At 35.5% G+C, this 20,501-nt stretch overlaps 1 protein-coding gene across 3 annotated transcripts; it reads right to left on the bottom strand.

Moving 5' to 3' along the window:
- Positions 1 to 412: 412 nt before the first annotated feature.
- On the bottom strand, positions 413 to 19,500 carry atp6v0a2a (ATPase H+ transporting V0 subunit a2a). 3 transcript variants are annotated; one of them, XM_048172408.1, is made up of 21 exons: positions 19,253 to 19,500; positions 18,799 to 18,996; positions 15,474 to 15,552; positions 15,075 to 15,172; positions 11,996 to 12,133; positions 10,567 to 10,664; positions 10,297 to 10,423; positions 9,990 to 10,072; positions 8,248 to 8,341; positions 7,872 to 8,084; positions 7,598 to 7,748; positions 6,504 to 6,643; positions 6,225 to 6,382; positions 5,804 to 5,894; positions 5,531 to 5,649; positions 3,174 to 3,384; positions 2,882 to 3,019; positions 2,157 to 2,255; positions 1,507 to 1,624; positions 1,210 to 1,381; positions 413 to 970 (listed from the first exon to the last, which is right to left on the bottom strand). In XM_048172408.1, exons 2-21 carry the CDS (start codon positions 18,913 to 18,915, stop codon positions 868 to 870), a joined length of 2,547 nt encoding a protein of 848 aa, XP_048028365.1. In that variant the 5' UTR covers positions 18,916 to 18,996; positions 19,253 to 19,500; the 3' UTR covers positions 413 to 867. The 3 variants fall into 3 exon arrangements, with proteins under 3 accessions (XP_048028365.1, XP_048028386.1, XP_048028376.1); XM_048172429.1 differs by having other exon boundaries at positions 2,900 to 3,019; XM_048172419.1 differs by having other exon boundaries at positions 19,292 to 19,500.
- Positions 19,501 to 20,501: the final 1,001 nt, after the last annotated feature.

The following is a 20,501-nucleotide window of genomic DNA, read 5'->3' as shown; positions in this document are numbered from 1 at the left end:
ATATTGCTGTCAATGGATTCGTCCTGAGGGTCTACGGAATGACCTACTTAAAAGATTCCATTTAAATAAATCCTGTACAACAGGGACGTCATGTATGATATATATGAATGTGTAAAATGGTCTTAAACTGCATCACTATAAGCACAACTCTGCACTATTTATATAATAAAAGTACTTTTATAAGTGACTGAAACACAAATGTAAATTTACAGGAATGCTGATGAAAAATATGGCAAACAAAACTGTAATCCCATGTACATCTGTTGGTTTGTCAGTTCCTAAACCATAAACACAAATATTAAAAATGTTTCATTTGAAATATGAATAAAGCATTGTCTTATAATTACTTTTGAACCACCCTAAAATCAAAATGCTACCCTGGAAAACTGCTTTACACGCTAAATGCTGTAAATTATGCTTTAATATCACATTGGAAATTATATTTGTTATTTGGCATGTTCATTGCACAGCATTACATAGCATTGCCTACAGCATAATTTACCTGCAAAGTTTTTCTATGTGTAAGACCTAGCTAAAGCAAGCAAAAGTACAATTTAGTGTAGCATACAAAACTGTACATTGAAAAATAGTTATGGCACTTTGAAAATCGATATGACAGCAGATGCTTATGAAGGTGCGATACCAAATACAAGTCATATCTCTTAAGATAAATATAATAACAGGACTTTGTTGACACTCCTCGAATGACAGTACATGATGGAGCCACAGCTGATTATCCCGCACCAGAAACATCTGATATGAATTGGTGCAAATAGGTTTAGTCTACTGATCCAACCAGTCCGGTGCCCAAAGTTCAGTAGGTCATATTAAGCTACAGTGTCTTGTTCAAAGAGTCGTGGGTTACAGTCAGAGTAACCCATCTTGCTCAAAAACAGAAGGTAACAGAGAGAAGTCAAAGGGGGCAAATTTGACTCCTGTTCCACTGTAGAATTTGTTCTGAAATTCCACCCTGCAAAAAAAAAAAAAAAAAAAAAAAGTTAAAAAAAGAAATTATAAAAAAACATTTTTGGCACAGATAATTTTTTAAATATTGTTGCGATTATAATAATTTCAAATATTTATTTTAACTTTAAATTTACAAAATATTTAACATTAAAATATTAAAAAGAGTTATAGATTGAAGACTTTTTTATCCCACAAACCATTTCTGATAATTAACCCTGCCAATATCTGAGGCTGTGTGCTCACCAGTGAAGACGCAGAGCATGGAGGAAAGCGGACAGACCCTCCATGATCAGGAGAATGGAGACAGTGAGCAGAGCAAAGACACTGAACACAGGCACAAGGAAAAGCACACCCAGTCTGGAGCTCATCCTCAGACCCAGACGCATCACCATCGCCCACAGTACCTCTGACAGCTCTAATATATACAAAAACGCAACATGCACAAATAGTCTAGAAAAGATATTCATATGCCCGTGATGCAATTAAACATGTACTGTAGGTATTTCAATGTGTTTTCCGTATGAACAACCAGACACTTACGGGCGTGGGCGAGACTCAGGGCCCAGAGACGCAAGTAGGAGGCTGTGTTGGAAATGCAGCCCAAACAGTACTCTATGGTGTGAATTGCTTGATGCAGGAAGACGTCTCCGAAATCAAACTGCCAGTGAACAAATAAGCTGTTAGCGACATTTATATAATGAGTAACAAAATCATTGGGTCTGATTCACTAAGTGTGTGTGCATAAATGTATGCACATATTTGCGCATAAAATCTGTGCGCGACCATTTTCGCAAATAAGTGTATGTAGCTACAGCCGATTCTGTATTTAAGGTGTTTTTGTTTAAACTGGCTTTGAGGACGGCACATTTTTTATAACTCAAGGATCTGTGTGTGTGTTTTTGCATCATGTTTTCTAAAAGTGACAAAAGGTTGTGAGGAATGCCCTTATATGGAGATGGTTTGGGAGTGTTTTGTGCAATTGACTAACCTCAGGCACATGGTCACTCATTTAGAACACTCCAAATTCATTAATATTAGAATGAGGTTAACAACAAATGTTGTGAATTAAGTGGAATTTTTTTTGAGAAGCAGTACTGTGCATATAAATACGAAATAATCCAGGCAATTATTAGTCAATGAGAACCACTGTGTTATAATGATTATTTTATGTGAGATAGGTCAGCTTTAACCTCCTGAGGCTTTCCTGAGTCACTTAGTCCCTCCTCTTCATCATGGACTACAGACGGTGACAGATCTTCTTCACTCACACGCCGAACTCTCTCGTAGCCCTACGCACAAAGTAATATGATGTAGCCTCTTTACCAGGTCTTCATGCATCAATATATCAGTATACATATTATGTTACACACATATCCACATACATCTGAAGACTACATTTGGGTCAATCTCACAATAACATGTGGGGCACATTTAACCTCAAATCATAAAAAAATAAATAATTTGAATAAAGAAAATAAAACCTATTTTAGGATTAAGATGTATTTTTCATTGTGGTTTTCTATATTTTTATGACAATTAAGCACAGTTCCCCTCAATTTCCCATTTTCATTAGTGTAAAACAGTATCTTTTTCAAAAAAAAGAAAAGTAAAACAAGTTAAAATAAAAAGATTTACAAAGGTATTGGTATTGTCAATACTAGCTATGATAGTACTTAGTAAAAATATTCCATAAAACAAATTTAAATTACTTATATTATTTAAAATATACTTTATGTCGATTCTACATTTATTTGGAGATCAATTGTGTAAATACACTGATGACAGTTACAAATTTGAATGCTAAGTGTGATTAATCATGATTAATTAGGTTTTTTTTTTTAGAACGATCCATAGCCCTAATAATTTATGAATGTACCATGTGATATCTTGACTTCAGATACAAACACATACATACACAAGAACACAGACAAACCCTGTGGACCCCCAGTCTCTTCCCGCCATGATGCAGCCAGTAGAGGTAAAGAGGTTTCCCGAGTAGCAGCACTGGCACCGATAGCAGAGCCACCACGACTAGAAACACCTGCAGTCCCATCTGTTACAAGAGGATTAACACAAATGCAGATATCAAGCAGATTGACTAGTACTCCCACACATGTGCACAGACACAGACACAAACACACACACACACACACACACACACACACACACACACACACACACACACACACACACACACACACACACACCTGCCCAGGGTACAGGGGCGTAGTGGCATTCCCCTGCATTAGGAACATGTCGATAAAATGGATGAGAATGCTTGGAGCCAACCGTGAGTCTTGCACTGAGAACGCCAGCCATTTGTAAAAGATCATGAAGACCAAGTACCCAAAGAGACAAAGTAGAAAGAGCAGCTCAGGAAGAAAGAGAAGATAGATCTTAAACTTCTGTCGGAAGTGCCTGTAAACACACAGAGAGGAAAAGAGCAAAGAGAGAATTTAGAGAGTATAAGAGCAAAGAGAGCTTAATGCAGAGAGTATTTGCGTAACAACTGATGTTATATGTGCTTCTCATCATTTTTATAAGATGTCAGAGAACTTTTTGATAAGGATCTTTTTTTTTTTTTTTTTAGAAAATAATATATTAATTTATATTGAGGGAGAAAAATATAAACATGAAATCAGCATGAAATAATTGGCAAAATGAATTAATTTGCATGCTGTACTGAAGCCAAAAGCTAATTATTTATAAAAAAAAAAGAAAAAAAAGTCACTTTAGTGAAATTTTAAATTTTGCAGAAAAGGAGCAATGTATAAAGCACAGATCACACAGAAGTCACTTTCAAAACTAGCAAATGAAATCTCATTTTGAAGTCAAGTACTTGCACACTCAAGTACTCACTTTTTGAAGAAGTACTCGCATACTTTTTGAAGTGAATTACTTGCACACATTTTGATGTGAAGTGCTTGCACAATTTAAGTCAAGTACTCGCACTTTTTAAAGTCAAGTTCTCACACGCTTTAAATGAAGTACTCTCACACTTTTTGAAGTGAAGTACTTGCACACTTTAAGTGAAGTATTCGCACACTTTTTAATGTGAAGTACTCGCACACTTTTTACAAGTCAAGTACTCACACACTTTTTGAAGACAAGTACTCGCACACTTTTTGAAGTGAAGTACTTGCATACTTTTTAAAGTGAAGTACTTACACACTTTTAAAAGTGAAGTACTCACGCACTTTTTACAAGTCAAGTACTCACACACTTTTTAAAGTGAAGTACTCATGCACTTTTTACAAGTCAAGTACTCGCACACTTTTTGAAGTGAAGTACTTGCATACTTTATAAAGTGAAGTACTTACACACTAAGTCAAGTACTCACACACTTTCAGTGAAGTACTCACACACTTTTAAAGTACTCACTTCAAAAGTTTTTAAAAATGATGGTATTAAAGGTGATACAGAGGATCTTTTCGTCGACGGAGAAACCAAAGACTGTTACTGAGTTTTTGAAATGAGCGCATGCGTAAGAACACCCCCCCTCCTTCACAACTCATTTTGAGGGAACGCCTCCCAAAACTTGTGCACGAGTATTGGAACACGAGTGTTTACCACCGGCATTCGCTGTGTCGTGTTCGTGGATTCATTATGTCGGACTCACCGCAGTTAACTCATTATCTGCAGTTGTTACTCCTGTCTCCTGACAAAAACATTGCATGCGGCGCCTGTAGAGTGTGGAAAGTTACTGGAGCGCACGTCTCGCACGTCTCTCACAAGGAACGTCATGGCAGTGATTGACAAGCCAGAGGGCCAATCCGCGCATGTCTCTCACAAGGAATGTAATGGCAATGATTGACAAGCCAGAGGGCCAATCGTTTACGCGATCATCGCATTAGCTGATGTTTTTAAGGCCCTACCTCGTGCACAGATGATGTATATTAATATTATTCCTTTCAGTGCACCTAATAAATAGTCTTTTATCAGTTAGTAAAGACAGTTTCAAGTAATATTGCAAAAATGTATAAAACAAAACATCCTCTGTAGCACCTTTAAATATTTGATTAATAAATAAGTAAATTATATTAAATGACAACTAATAAACACACACGTGTTGCCCCGTGGGAGAGGGTTGTTTTAGTCAAGAAACTAAAACCATAAAAAAGATTTTTGTTACTTGAAATAAATGTTAACTGAAATAAAATAAAATAAAATAAACCATAAACTTATTTTATTTCAACTAGTTGCCAAGACAACATTTCTCATTTTCATTTAGTTTAACTTGGTACTAAAACAACTAAAAGTGATATAAAAATTATTAAAAAAAAAAAATGTACAGACTAATAAAAATTACAAATACACTTGAGTGTTACTAAATTACTAAATCTTTAACTGAAAATGAAAATGGAAAATATAGAAATAAAAATTAATTCAAAATATTAACAAACAATAAGAGAATCGCAATGATATTGAAACACTGTCTTGGAGTCCCCAGACCACATTTTGTAAACCCTAAATTGTGCTAAATTACTTATTCATATAATAATTAGTAACAGAACCTTTACCATTACACACACAAACACATCTATAAAATAAATTGCTCACTCACAAGTGGTTGAAGACACTGAGCACCACCCCAAAGCTCATGTGGATGACTCCAATGATCACAGACATCTTCATTTTATAGGAGTTGAGGAAAGTCAGGCGATTCACGGCCATGTTCCAAATCTACAGGTCAATCGAACACGACAAATCAGAGCTCTGCAAACAATATCAGTCAATTACTCTGAGCCGTAATGTACTATTTCAGGACATGGCTGCCACCCACAGAAGATTGCTTTATAAATCTAATGTGAGAGATTGTGAGACTGTGTGTACTCACTGGATCAATGCCCAGTGGATATGGTCCAGAGAAAACACCAGAAACGTTGGGATCCAAGGTGAGTAAAGTATTCATTTGTAGAGTTTCATTTCTATTCCAGAGTAAAAGAAGGAAAACAATAGCATGCAATGATGTGTATGATTATTTTGGAACCTTAAAATAAAAATGCAAATTTAGCAGCAAGCAGCAATGACAGGCCCAAGCACTATGGTGCCACTGCACCTGGAGGCTCTAGGAAAAATTTAAGCAAGCAAATATAAGAGGATTATTCCAAGTCTGTTGTAAGTGTCACACTTCCTGTTGACTTGATGCTATGACTTTCAGTGCTTGGGTCTTAAAAAGTCAGCAGAATTACATTACAGTCATGCTTTGCAAACAAACAAAATGGTTTCTTATAAGATTTGTGTATTTTGTGTCTTACGACCACTCCTGTTCTGTGAACATGGCCTTGACGCTCCAGGCTGAGCCAAAGATGTTAAGGGATTTGGAGAAACAGTCATTATAAATGAGTCCAGTGTATATGGAGAATAATCCCATCATCAGTATGATGTACCGCCCATCAAAAAAAATCGTCCAGATCTGAAGAGAGACAAAAATGTATTCAAAAACACAACATGACACATTTGTACTGGCAATGTATAATCACAATAGACAAAGGCTAATTGCAATTACTTCCATTAAATTTAGTTACAACTCTGACCTCATTTCCAGGTCGCCTCCGTGTGTGGTCCTTCTCAGTCAATACCATCCACAAAGCAAAAAGTGTCATGACTGCACCATGACCAAGATCTCCAAACATCACCGCAAACAAGAAGGGAAAGGTGATAATGGTATAAGGAGCTGTGTGGAAAAGAAGAAGAAATAAAGTTCATTAATGACCTTGACTATAACACTAGACTCAATGGTTCCATGAAGGACCTTTAACATCCATGGAACTTTTCCATTACACAAAACATTCTTTTTAATGGAAAAAGGTTCTTCAGATATATTATTTTGGTTCTTTTAAGAGCTGCTCATTGAAAGGTCTTTGGGGAACCCAAAATGGTTCTTCTATAGCATCACTGCGAAAACCCCCTTTTGTGACATTTATTTTTAAGAGTGTATGAGAAATTTTGGTCTGTTCCGCACATAAAGACAATGCACATCACCGTTCAAAGGTTTGGGGTTAGTACAACTTTTTTTTTTTCTTTTTTTTTTAAAGAAATTAACACTTTTATTCAGCAAGGATGCATTAAACTGATCAAATGGACAGTAAAGACATTTATAATGTTACAAAAGATTTCTATTTCAAATAAATGCTGTTCTTTTGAACTTTCTATTCATCAAATAATCCTGAAAAAAATGTATCATGGTTTCCTCAAAAATACTGAGCAGCATAACTGTTTTCAACATTGATAATAATAATAAATGTTTTGCATATTGGAATTATTTCTGAAAGTTCATGTGACACTGAAGCCTGGACTTAAAATTCAGCTTTGATCACAGGAATAAATTACATTTTAAAATATATTAAAATATAAAAATATTATTTCAAAATATTACTGTATACAAAATATTACTGGTAGTGTATGACCAATGTCAACAATATGGACCATTTTTATGAAGCCTGACAGCCACTAGTCACTCACTACATGCTTTCATTGTATGGAAAAGAGCTGCATGAACATTCTTGAACATTTCTTCAACATGAGGGTGAGTAAATGAATTTTTATTTTAGGATAAACTATTGCTTTAATTCCCAATGAAAGCCTTCTCAATCAAGCTGATAAATAACAGTTGGTGGTCTGCACTCACCCGGGCTGGCCTCCCTGTAGTCGCCCACTCCATAAGCTTCCACTATACTCTGGAAGCCCGAGGTAAACTTGTTGCTCCTCAAAAGTGTCGGCGGAGTGTCACTGCTTGGGATACGGTTCACGAAGGATGGGACGGTGGCGTCACCTTTTCTCTATTAAGAAAGTTAAAAGAGGCTTATCTGTAGAATTGTCTAGAAGCCACACTAAAACTTCTTAATTGCATCAATTGGTTGGATAAAATCAGACTACCGTAACATGAGAATGATTTTACTCACTGAGCCCTCCTCCAGCGCCCGCCTCAGATTCGCCAGGTCACTGACTGGACACCACACTTCAGCGATGAGACACTTGTTGGTGACGTCAAAGCTGCAGAGGTTGAGGATGTGATAGATTGCTTTCATCTTCTTCACTTGCAGCACCCATGAGTGCGCTGACTCAGATGCCTTATGCAAGACCTGCTTCAAGTAATCCTCAGTTCGGTGCAAAACCTAATGAGCAAAGATCACTGCATTAATGTTTCAATTATGACATCGCAGGCTAATATAATTACGCTAATCCTCTGGCGAATGCGAGAACGTCAGCATTATTTTGCAGAGGACAAACCAATAACAGCGTAAATTAATCGATGAGACGGGAAAGCAGAAGACGTACGTTTTGTAAGTCTTGGATGCGTGTCCTCAAGCTGTCCATCACATCGGCTCTTTCCTCGTCCGTTTCAGGGTGGGGGTAGAGATGGCAGTGGTAACTGGTGTACACAAGCAAAATCACATAGCAAAATCCAACTTGACGAAGGAAGACTTAAGAGCAAAACATGCTCTCTTATACCATCTGCAAAATACTTCAGACACATACTTCAAATGGATGTCTTTGACTATCGCATAGCGTCTCACTGTTTTCAGGGTTTCACACCATAAGTGCCACGTTTTAAGATGGTAGGTCAAGTTAAAAACAGTTCAATTTTTAGGTCAGTGACAAATTGGGTCAGTGTTCAAGATGCAGAAAAGATCTTGGACAAATCTTTTAAAAATCTAAAAACATGTGTGCCAATTTCTTAGAAATGTACTACTTGTATTCATGATGGTTTTATATGTTTCTCTTCATGTAAAAATGACTGAAAAATAACTCTAAAAATGTCATATGTATTTCCATATATATATATATATAATGAAGTAGAGCTTGTTAAGATTGTGATCTCGATTCAAACACCTAAGCAATCTTATTAATAAGATTAATAATTATTCTTAATAACTACACAGTATCATTATTTCTGTTTTACAATGATTCAAATTATCACAGAATTACTGGGATAAATGTTTATAGTTCGTATATAAACACTGACTGATGTCTACTGTAGGGATCAAATTAGAGCAAATCACATTTTAAAAATAACTTGATGCTTCTAATAAAGATTGTGTCAAACGTTGTTACACCAGTAGGTGGCGACAAGTGACTGTTAAAAAATGTATTTGTCATTAAATCATTCATTCAAGAAATTTGTTAAAAAATGCTGATTCATCCAGTAATGAAACAAGTGAAGTATTTATAAGCAAGTCATTGAATAATTCATTCAAACCGATTTAAAAAAATAATTTAAAATTAATTACATTTTTGAATATAGACAGCAACAGTTAACATTTTTCAGAACCTTTTGTTAAGTTGTCTATTCAGAATCATGCAAGAATTGCGATCTCAGTTTAAAATTTTTGCAGCTCTAGCATGATGATGTGTACACATCATAATGGTTATTTGAAAAAACATTAAATATATTATTCAAGGTAAAACTATTTTTCTTATTCCTTCCTCTCTCTCTTTTTTTTTTTTTTTTGAATATTTATTCATAAATAATTACAATTCAAGATTTTTGGGAGTGATATATTTTATAACCTGAACTAATCTTACCTTAGTTTTTCAAATATAAATAAACAAAGCACATTTGGTAAAATATTTTTTTAAATAAAAATAATAAAAAAAGATTATGACAAACAACTTAAGGTTTTCTTTAAGAATTTCATCCTTTAAATGAGGTGTTATAACTTTTTGGGTTTCATTTTTAATATAATTTAGAAGAAAATGAATAGATCAGCACAAAAAAAAGAGTTCAGGAGACAATGCTTTAATTTTTAATGCCATTTTTTTTTTTAGAAATAATTACTTAAACTAAATTAAAATGAACTGTTTAATTGACAGCCCTAACATTAATATTAAATCAAATATAAAGGTGAATAAAATAAAGTTGCAAAAAGTGCATTATTGTGTTCAAACTTACATACTGTCTGACATATGTGTCCAAAGACCAACATTTAACAGACGATATGCAAGGATGTGCCATGTGTGCATGACCCCTAAAAAGGTAAAATAAGAAGAATGAAGTCTCCATCTAGTCCTTCACTCACCAGTCGCAAATTTTTTGAACCTTCTGCCCAATCTGGTCACCCCAAAACGAGATGAGGAACACTACATTCTTATTGATCTCCCCCTGAAGCACATAAACACAAGACAGAGCCTCCGTAAACAAACTGAATCATCACTCTGAATACATTAGCACGCTTTGGCTGTGGCAGATGAGTATGATCTAAAACTGTGAAACAAACACAGAGGCATGTTTGCACCATGCAGCATAATCTGTTAAACCATTTTGATAAACTACAGCTTTTTGTTGATGGATCTCAGCATTCTAGTTTACACACAAAGTCTGCATACCGTGTCAAGATCAGCCAGGCTCTCGTCCACCTCTGCGTAGCTGAGGATGGTGTAACCTTTACAGACCCGCCAGAGCATACGCTCAAACGCCTCCACCTTCACCCGCTGAATCAGTCCTGAGATAAACCTGCAGCACACAAACATCACATACTCATAAAACACAGGCAGCTGTGTGGATCTAAAGTGAGATGCAATGATCTGTATAAAAGATACAAGATCTCCGCTGTGAGAGTGTGTACTATGACAAGTGAGATGCTCTTTGTGACTCACCCGAGTTTGGCGCCCAGTCTCTGCATACTGGTGCAGCCTGTCACTGATTCAGTGTCCAGAGATGGGAACTCTTCATACTGAGGGCCCAGGGCTTCATGCTAAACGCATAATTCACATTCACATTCACACATTCAATTAAAATCTGAAAAATCATCTTCCTCAAATAAAAGGTATATTTTAATATTACTTAAATTGTGATCGACCAATATATATTAATTAATCGGTTAAACCAATTAAACCCATTTTAAAATTATTAGTATTGACTGATAAATATATCCAGTTGACTAAATAACAGAATTGTGTTGTATTTCAAATTGTAACAACAGCCATACAAATGGATAATACTTATTATTATTTTTTAAATGTTAATATATATTTAAAGTAGTGCTGTCAAATCGATTAATCGCGATTAATCGCATATAACATAATAGTTTCTGTATATATATATATATATATATATATATATATATATATATATATATATATATATATATATTATATAATGCGATTAATCGCATAATTAGATGCGATTAATTGTAATTTTCCGATTTGACAGCCCAAATTTATACACAAATTAAAATATCTAAAAAATTAAGTATTTTTTGTAAATTTCAGCATTTTTGTTTAACTCATTTGTTTTTAAATTGTACTATCCTTATATCATATTTTATTTTATTTCTGTAAAATATTACAGAAAAGATTGTGTAAAAAAGTCATTTTTAATTACTTATTAAAATGCATTGAGTAATTTTTGTTCATCTCTATTAAACATTAAAATATTAAACTTATTTTTATTTTCAGATGTTCAGCAATTTTTGTTTATCACATTTTATTGAATTCTGTGTATATTCTGTGAATATATTCTATATTCTGTGTATATTCTTTAGTGAATTCTGTGTATACATGTATATCACATTTTAGTGAATTCTGTAGAGTAAAAAATATTGTGTAAAAAGTAATTATTTTACACATTATATATAATAATAATAATAATAATAATAATATTTTTTAAATTTCACCAATTTTTGTTCAACCTATTTGCCTTTAAATTGTATTACATCACATTTTTGTGAATTTTGTAAAAAATTAAAGAAAGAGTGTTAAAAAACGTCTAAAATACATATTTTTAAGCACCTCATTTGCTATCAATACTTTTTAAATATATATTGAGCATCTAGCACACTACTTTATAGGTCACTGGTCAGCCATAAAATGTTCACATAAAGGAAAACTAAGCTGATCTTCTCACAGAAAATTGGGCTTGTATGTTTTTCCAACATAATCATCACATGACTTTCATCACATGACTTTCAGGTTTTCAGCTTTGATGGTGTCTGCTCACCATATACTCACAACAACAGGACTTTAAGTCAGTGAACATGTCGAATAGACCACATTAGTGACTGTTAAACTAGTGAATGGTACGCACCCTGGAGCGGCTGTGCACGAATGTGCGTGTGATTCGCAGCATGTGCGTGTACTCGGTCAGCTCGAGCAGGTTCCGCTGAAGCTTTTCTTTATTCTTGGCGACCTCACTGAGTTCCACCTCCAGCCTCTGCAGTTGCTCCTAAAAACAGCCAATGATTTTCTGTCAGTGATGTTAAAACACATCATACTTACACATTCAATATTTATAAAGGTCTCCAAACTGAGACACAAACCAATCAATAAAACTCAGCACATAATGATACAAAACGATGCTTAACACACTAAACAGGCCTTGATAAAAAAAAAAGTCATGGGTATATTACTATAAATAAACAGCAGAAAGCCAAACATGATGAATCTGCCATGCATAATCAATTCCCTCCATTCACAGGAAGCTTTCTCTCACAACATCATCAATCAATCACTCTAGGCAACTTGACACGGTCAATTACCAGCACTGGGTCTTGACACTCTTATATACAATCAATTACCGTTGACCACATGGCTGTTTAACCAAAAATATACACGTTGTAATTGAACCAATCTTCATTTCCTTCTCTTTTAGAGGTCTATAACCTTAAATTGTGTTACATGATGTAATATTTATACACAATAGACTCACTTTAGACTAAAATAAAAAGTTCTGAAATGTCAGTGAAATTTACTCTCACGATTCTGTATAATTTGAGAATCACAATTTTTTTTGTTTCAAACAGAGATCACGATTCTCCCATGATTCTAAACAGACAACTAAATAACAAAATAACTTGTAATTTACAAGAGTTTCTGACAAAATGTTAATTACTGCAGTCTATTTGAAATGTTTAATTAATCGGTAACACTTTACAATAAGGTTCATTAGTTAACATTAGTTAACTACATTAGTTAACGAACTAATAATGAACTGCAATTATACAGCATTTATTAATCTTTGTTAATGTTAATTTTCAACATTTACTAATACATGATTAAAATCTTATTAACATTAGTTAATGCACTGTGAAGCTGAACTAACATGAACAATGAACAACTGTATTTTCATTTACTAATGCTGATGAAGATTAGTAAATACAGTAACAAATGTATTGCTCGTGGTTAGTTCATGTTAGTTAATACATTAACTAATGAACCTTACTGTGAAGTGTTACCAATTAATCTGAATGAATTATTTTTTAAAAATCTGTTTGAATAAACGATTCAATGACTCATTTTTAACAGTCACATGTCGCCACCTACTGGTGCAACGATGTAATTGATACAGTCTTTATTTGAAGCGCAAAGTTACTTCAAAGGGTGATTTACTCTATTTTAATCTGTAGACATCAATGTTTATATCCGAAATTTAAACTTTTATCCCAGTACTTTCTCTGATAATATGAATATTTGCAATACAGAAATAATAATACTCTGTGGGTGATTGAAAAGACCTGTTTCAGTTCCTTACCTATACATGAATGATAACTGCTCTCTCTGGATCAGCGGCAGCGCAAACACAGATTTGAATGTTCTAGTGTGATTTTGTAAAGGTTTAATAGACAAGAGAATCATTGTCATTTAGGAATAAGATTGCGTGTGTGTTTGAATCAAGATTGCGATCTTTTAAAGATTAATCGGCAGCTCTAACTAAAAAAAAAACACATCAATTGTCCACTGTTAGTAGTTTAGCGATGTATGAAGCACCGCTCACACACACACAAAAAAATCTGTGTAGGAAAATGTTTCATCCTTACATGAACTATTGAAATGGCTGGATTTGGCCCATGAAATTTTGCAGAGTAACAGAAAATGTGACCGCACCTTTACAGAGCAATTAGTGAAATTTTTGCAAAATTTTGTAGGCAAAAAAGGTACATTGTCAGTAGAGTGGTGCACGGACAACGTCAAAACCTGGAAGATTAATTCGCCAGTGGTTCCTTTAAAGGTGCCATAGAATTGAAAATTGAATTTACCTTGGCATAGTTGAATAACATTTTAATTTTTAAACACTTGCAGTCTGTATAATTCATAAACACAACTTCATTCTTTATAAATCTCTCCAACAGTGTGTAATGTTAGCTTTAGCCTGTTAGCCACGGAGCACTATCAAACTCATTCAGAATCAAATGTAAACATCCAAATAAATACCATACTCACAGGAATCGATGCATGCATGCAGCATGCATGACGAACACTTTGTAAAGATCCATTTGAGGGTTATATTAGCTGTGTGAACTTTGTTTATGCAATGATAGAGTCGAGAGCTCTGGGGAGGGGCAGGGAGCGCGAGGATTTAAAGGGGAAGCAGCCTGAATCGGCGCATATTTAATGATGCCCCAAAATAGGCAGTTAAAAAAATTAATAAAAGAAAATCTATGGGGTATTTTGAGCTGAAACTTCACAGACACATTTAGGGGACACCTTAGACTAATATTACATCTTGTAAAAAAGCATTCTAGGGCACCTTTAAGATTTCTTTATGGGTTTTTATAATGGGTTTTTTCAATTTATGAGTAAAATAAAGCTTGTGGTAAACATAACTTGGACATTTTGTTCTACAATGTAAACTGCATACACTCACACACCAAACATTCTTATCTAGTTACTTATTAATAAGATATGTTTTCAAAAATAAAAATAACAGCTTCTGAATTAGCATTTTCAATATGGGTGTGTGTAATTTATGCTGTTTAGCAAAACATTCAAGTATTGTCATGTTTACCACAGACCTTATTTTACTCATAATTTGAAAAACCCCATTATAAAACCTCTTAGGGAAATCTCGAAGGAACCAGTGGAAAATTAGTCTTCCGGGTTTTGATGTCATCCCTGCACCACTCTATAGTGTAGAGATGTATAAAGCACAGCTCACACAGAAGTCACTTTCAAACTAAGCAGCTTTCAGTTGGTCAATGTGGCGAAATGTGGCCATTGCAAAATCTGCATGGGGAAACCTTTCATCCTCATGCGAAAATGAATTCATCCGAAAACGGAATTAACAGAAGTGAGGCCCAAGATAGTATTTATGAGGACTGATAAAAGCCTGTTTGGCACATTCACCTTGTCTACTAAAACAGTCAATATCTGTATATCTCAGCACCTACCATGATCTCTAAGACATTTTTAGGTGCAGGAGCAACAGGAGGGACTTCAGCCTCTGGCACTGCAATATTAGCCTTCTTAATTTCTCTCAGCAGATACCCTATAAGCAACGGAAACAAACAAATGTCGTTTTAAACATTCATCAAATACTGTTTCTCATGTAACTCCAGCAAAACTGCAGTGTAATTATGCTATTTTTTGATCTTCATTTTAACTTTATTGGTCTGTGCAGCAACATACCTGTCAGGCTAAGATGGAAGGAAATGTATCACAATAAAGAAAAGTAGTTTTAGCCTAATAGTTAGCACTCTTACAGGTAGATTTTGACATTCAAAGATCTTCTACAGGAGAGGTTTTGGCTTGATCTAAAATGTACAGAGTGCTCAATAAAGATCCCTTACCCAGAATCCTCTCCATCTCCTCACATCTCTTGATCTCACTGACGAAGCGTCGCTGGAAGGAGCTGACGCTGGGGTTGAGCTGGAACAGGTCATTAGGTTATGACTTGCGTGTTTAGACGCAACAAGACAAAGCTGTGAGCATTACAGTAATCAAATGATATTTGGTCATTTTTAAATTGCAGCATTGGGTGATAATCAGGTCCGCTTTGCTGATTGACAGAAGTTTATGTGTAATTTACAAAATCAACTGACAGCTTCATTGCAATGAATGAGGAATGGAGCTTTTCAAAAAGGACAAAAACCAACATAAAATCATCATTACACAACTCGTGCACTGTATTTCAAGTCTTCTGAAGACATATGATAGTTTTGTGTTACACTGCAGTGAGCTGTTAACCAACCAGGGCTGCATTTCCCAAAAGTCTAAGTAGATCGTGGTACTGCAAAAACACAGACCTGATCCACTGAGTCAGTGAGTTGAACTCAAGAACAGGATCAGATAGATTTGTGAATGAATCATTCAGAACGGTTATGAGTTGGATCAATCGATTCACTGAATAGTTCAGATTCAAAGGAATGATTATTTCATTCACATAATAGCTGAGATTAGATCAGATGTTTATTTAATAATATCTTACATGGTTTGGTCCTCACACAAAGCTTTCAGAAGACTTGGAAAAGAATGTGCACTTTGAATTATTTATTTATTGTCATTTTGGAGATTTACAGCCCCAGTCCTCACTCATTTTTATTGAATAAGGATAAAAAATTAATTTGTTAATGCACAGAAGAAAATAAGTCATATGACTTTGGAACAACAAGAAGATGATGATACAATTCTTACAAATGCATATGCAAAAGTGTATGTCTCAGAACCAGTGTTATCTTAGTATTATTTATATAATACACTGCTCAAAAAAATTAAAGGAACACTTTAGAATAGAATAGTATCAAGTCAGTTAAACTCCTGGGATACTGATCTGGTCAGTAAAGTAGCATAGGGGGTTGTTAATCAGTTTTAGCTGCTTTGGTGTTAATGAAATTAACAACAGGTGCACTAGATAGGCAACAATGAGACAACCCCCAAAACAGGTGGAGGCCACTGGAATTTTATCCCCTACTCATCTTTTCTGACTGTTTTTCACTAGGTTTGCATTTGGCTAGGGTCAGTATCACTACTGGTATCATGAGGCGATACCTGGACTCTACAGAGGTTGCACAGGCAGTCCAACTCCTACAGGATGGCACATCAATACGTGCCATTGCCAGAAGGTTTGCTGTGTCTCCCAGCACAGTCTCAAGAGCATGGAGGAGATTCCAGGAGACAGTTACTCTAGGAGAGCTGGAGAGAGCCATAAAATGTCCTTAACCCATCAGCAGGACCGGTATCTGCTCCTTTGTGCAAGGAGGAACAGGATGAGCACTGCCAGAGCCCTCCAAAATGACCTCCAGTAGGCCACTGGTGTGAATGTCTCTGACCAAACAATCAGAAAAAGACTTCATGAGGGTGGCCTGAGGGCCCGACGTCCTCTAATGGGCCCTGTGCTCACTGCCCGGCACCGTGGAGCTCGATTGGCATTTGCCATTGAACACCAGAATTGGCAGGTCCGCCACTGGCGCCCTGTGCTTTTCACAGATGAAAGCAGGTTCACCCTGAGCACGTGACAGATGTGAAAGGGTCTGGGGAAGCCATGGAGAACGTTATGCTGCCTGTAACGTCGTTCAGCATGACCGGTTTGGTAGTGGGTCAGTGATGGTCTGGGGAGGCATATCCATGGAGGGACGCACAGACCTCTACAGGCTAGACAATGGCACCCTGACTGCCATTAGGTATCGGGATGAAATTCTTGGACCCATTGTCAGACCCTACGCTGGTGCAGTGGGTCCTGGGTTCCTCCTGGTGTGTGACAATGCCTCACGTGCCGAGAGTATGCAGTCAGTTCCTGAAGGATGAATGAAATTGATACCACTGAATGGCCCCCACACTCACCTGACCTAAATCCAACAAAACACCTCTGGAACATTATGTTTTGGTCCATCCGACGCCGCCAGGTTGCATCTCAGTCTGTACAGGAGGTCAGTGATGCCCTGGTCCAGATCTGGGAGGAAATAACCAAGGGCACCACCCATCGTCTCATTAGGAGCATTCCCTGACGTTGTCAAGCACGCATACAAGCACATGGGGGCCATACAAACTACGGAGTACCATTTTGAGTTCCTGCAATGAAATTTCAGCAAAATGGACTAGCCTGCTGCATCATTTTTTCACTTTGATTTTGGGGGTGTCTTTGTAGTCCTCTGTAGGTTGATAATTTTAATTTCCATCAAATGATGTGGCATCCTTTCGTTCCTAACACATTACCCAGTCCATATCAGTATAGATATCCAGCATGATATTTTTCCCCATTGAGATCTGATGTGTTCCTTTAATTTTTTTGAGCAGTGTATTATAGTATTTATTTTAAGTTTAAGTTTAAGTTTAGTCATTTTAATTATTGTTATAGTCTTTAATATTTCTAATTAACTTTGGTTTTTAAACTAGTTTTTACTTTTGGCAATTTTAGTACTTTAACTTATCTTATTTCAGTTACAGGTGCCAACTAAGGAAATATTTCTATTTGTATGTGTATTTTGACTATTATATTTTATTTTAGCTTTATTTGAATTATTGAAACTGATTTTTAATACTTTACAGCAACAACACACTTAATTTTAAATGTAACAAATATATAAGCTACATGCTTCATTAAAGAATTAGCACAACTTCATTTAAAACAAAATAGTCCAAAAAAAAAAAAAATCTCAATTATTTAATGCTAACTACCCTTACTGATGCCAACAAAACAGTAGGTCACACACATACATGACCAAAACAGGGCCTACATGAAGTTGTTAATGAATGTCAAACATCCTCAGGGTGAATAGAAAACACGGGCTTTTAACCAGACTTGCTCTATTTTTCTTAGCAAGTAATTGATTCAGCTCATCAGCTGTAACCAGGACATTAACCTGTTTTACACAGATCGGCCTCTCTGTCTGACCAGGCCAAAATGTGCTCACTTAAACATGCAATTCAAAACACATAACAGGCTGCAAACCAATAAGGGTCGCCAGGTAACGCCGATAATTTACGGTCAATTCATTGACTCTAATCTGCCTGTTCTGAGAATTAAGGTTGTGGCTCAGATTCTACTTAGACAGCATTTTTGGGCCATCAGTTGCATGCAGCATCGCTGAATCGGAAAGTGCCTCTGATGCCACAGAAATGTTGTCTAGGTAGGCAGCTCACTAGGTTTTGATACACAGCCGCTGAGTCCAAACTTACATCTCGAAATTCGACCAGTCCCATTTCTCCCAGTTCGCTGATGCAGTCGTACGCCGAACCGGACTGCAGGAACAGCTGCGCCAAACACATCTCCTCACTCCGAAAGCCCGAGCCCATCTTCTCTCTCCTCTCTCGGCCACCTTGATCACTCAATCCGCCTCTGGCCTTTGCGATTCACTTTGATACAGCACGACCAACCTGCCGCGACCGTCAAATGTTCAACACAAATCGCATTCAATCTCAATATGTTTGACTATAGTTGACTTGTGAGCACGCATTCTGAATTACTGAAGATTTTATGTCTGACTGAGCCGGGATGGGATTAAATTGTGCCGAAAATGATTAACCTATAAATCCTATTTTTAGCAACCTAGTGAATATCTCAGCATTCTTATGCAAAGTATGTATATAATACAAATTGAACTGCAGATGTAATATTCACAAAGTGTCTTACCTAGCTGGCTGGACAATAATAATCGATAGGCGTCTGTACCTTTAATTGCCGTCTTGCCATTGAAACGACAGAAATAGCGTGAGAGATTTAAGGCTACTGAAGGGATGTTGACAAACAAACAACTATACACTATCTAGCCATAAAAATGTACGAATACAAGGAAGCCTTGATGTTGAAACGAATCGCATAATAAAAAGATCACTGCCGTAAAGCACAAACCCTGCCGGTGTTACAGATTGCGCCCATGTGTTGCCAGGTACTTTGTTAACAAATCCCCCTTCTTCGATTAAGAAAACATTTAAACTTTGAAAACGAAATATTTATTGCTTTGAAAAATAGAAACAGTATAAATATATAGTAATATATATTACTATATGATTTAGCAAAACCGTTCCCAACACACTGATAATCTCACATTTTGACTGTCTGTATTAGCTACTTCATTTGTATGGTGTGATTTAACAGAATTAAATTAATAAATAATAAAGTTAAATAAATATATTAAAATAAATGAAAAAAAATAGCTGTATTTCATACCTTATTAATGCTCATTTAATTGTACTTTTATTTATTGCAACATGGTGTATTTAATTTATTATCAATATATTAAATTATATTAATATAATTTTAATATGTGTTTAATGTAATATTAATTTCATTATATATATTTTTATTTAGTCTGTTAAATCACTGCATGCCTTCCGTCAAGTGTAACTATATTTAATAAAATTATAATGATACAATTAATGCCACTGTAATAATATGAACATTATTCTACAAACCCACAGCTTTATTTTATCTGTTTAAATTTCCACTCAGTCATTTTTGTGTTGCACTGGCAGTTTTAAAATTTGAATTAAAAAATAATAAAATAATAAAGTAAAAATAAAGCATCTTTGAAATAAATATAAAATTGAGTTAGAAAATGTATGTGACAGATCTAATAATAATAATATATCCTAAACTGTGTAGTGCACTTTCTAATTTCTTGATTGTTTAGCAAGCAGGTTAGGGGTTTTCTGCAATCTGGCAACCATATCATCATTTAATATATTCTGTGGCGTATTCTTTCAGACCAGGGGCAGGCCATCTGTCTGTCCTTTGTTTAAATGCCTGAAAATGAGAAAATTTATAGGGCAAAACAAACCTTTGTTAAAAGTTCTTAATAATAAACACCACCAGTGCAATAAGACGAACAAGTTAAAGATGCAATGAGATTGTAAAGGTCCTGATGTGACAGTAATGTCAT

The sequence above is a fragment of the Megalobrama amblycephala genome, linkage group LG2, assembly GCF_018812025.1.
Source record: "Megalobrama amblycephala isolate DHTTF-2021 linkage group LG2, ASM1881202v1, whole genome shotgun sequence".
Classification (NCBI taxonomy): domain Eukaryota; kingdom Metazoa; phylum Chordata; class Actinopteri; order Cypriniformes; family Xenocyprididae; genus Megalobrama; species Megalobrama amblycephala.
This window is presented reverse-complemented; position numbering and strand designations above follow the sequence as displayed.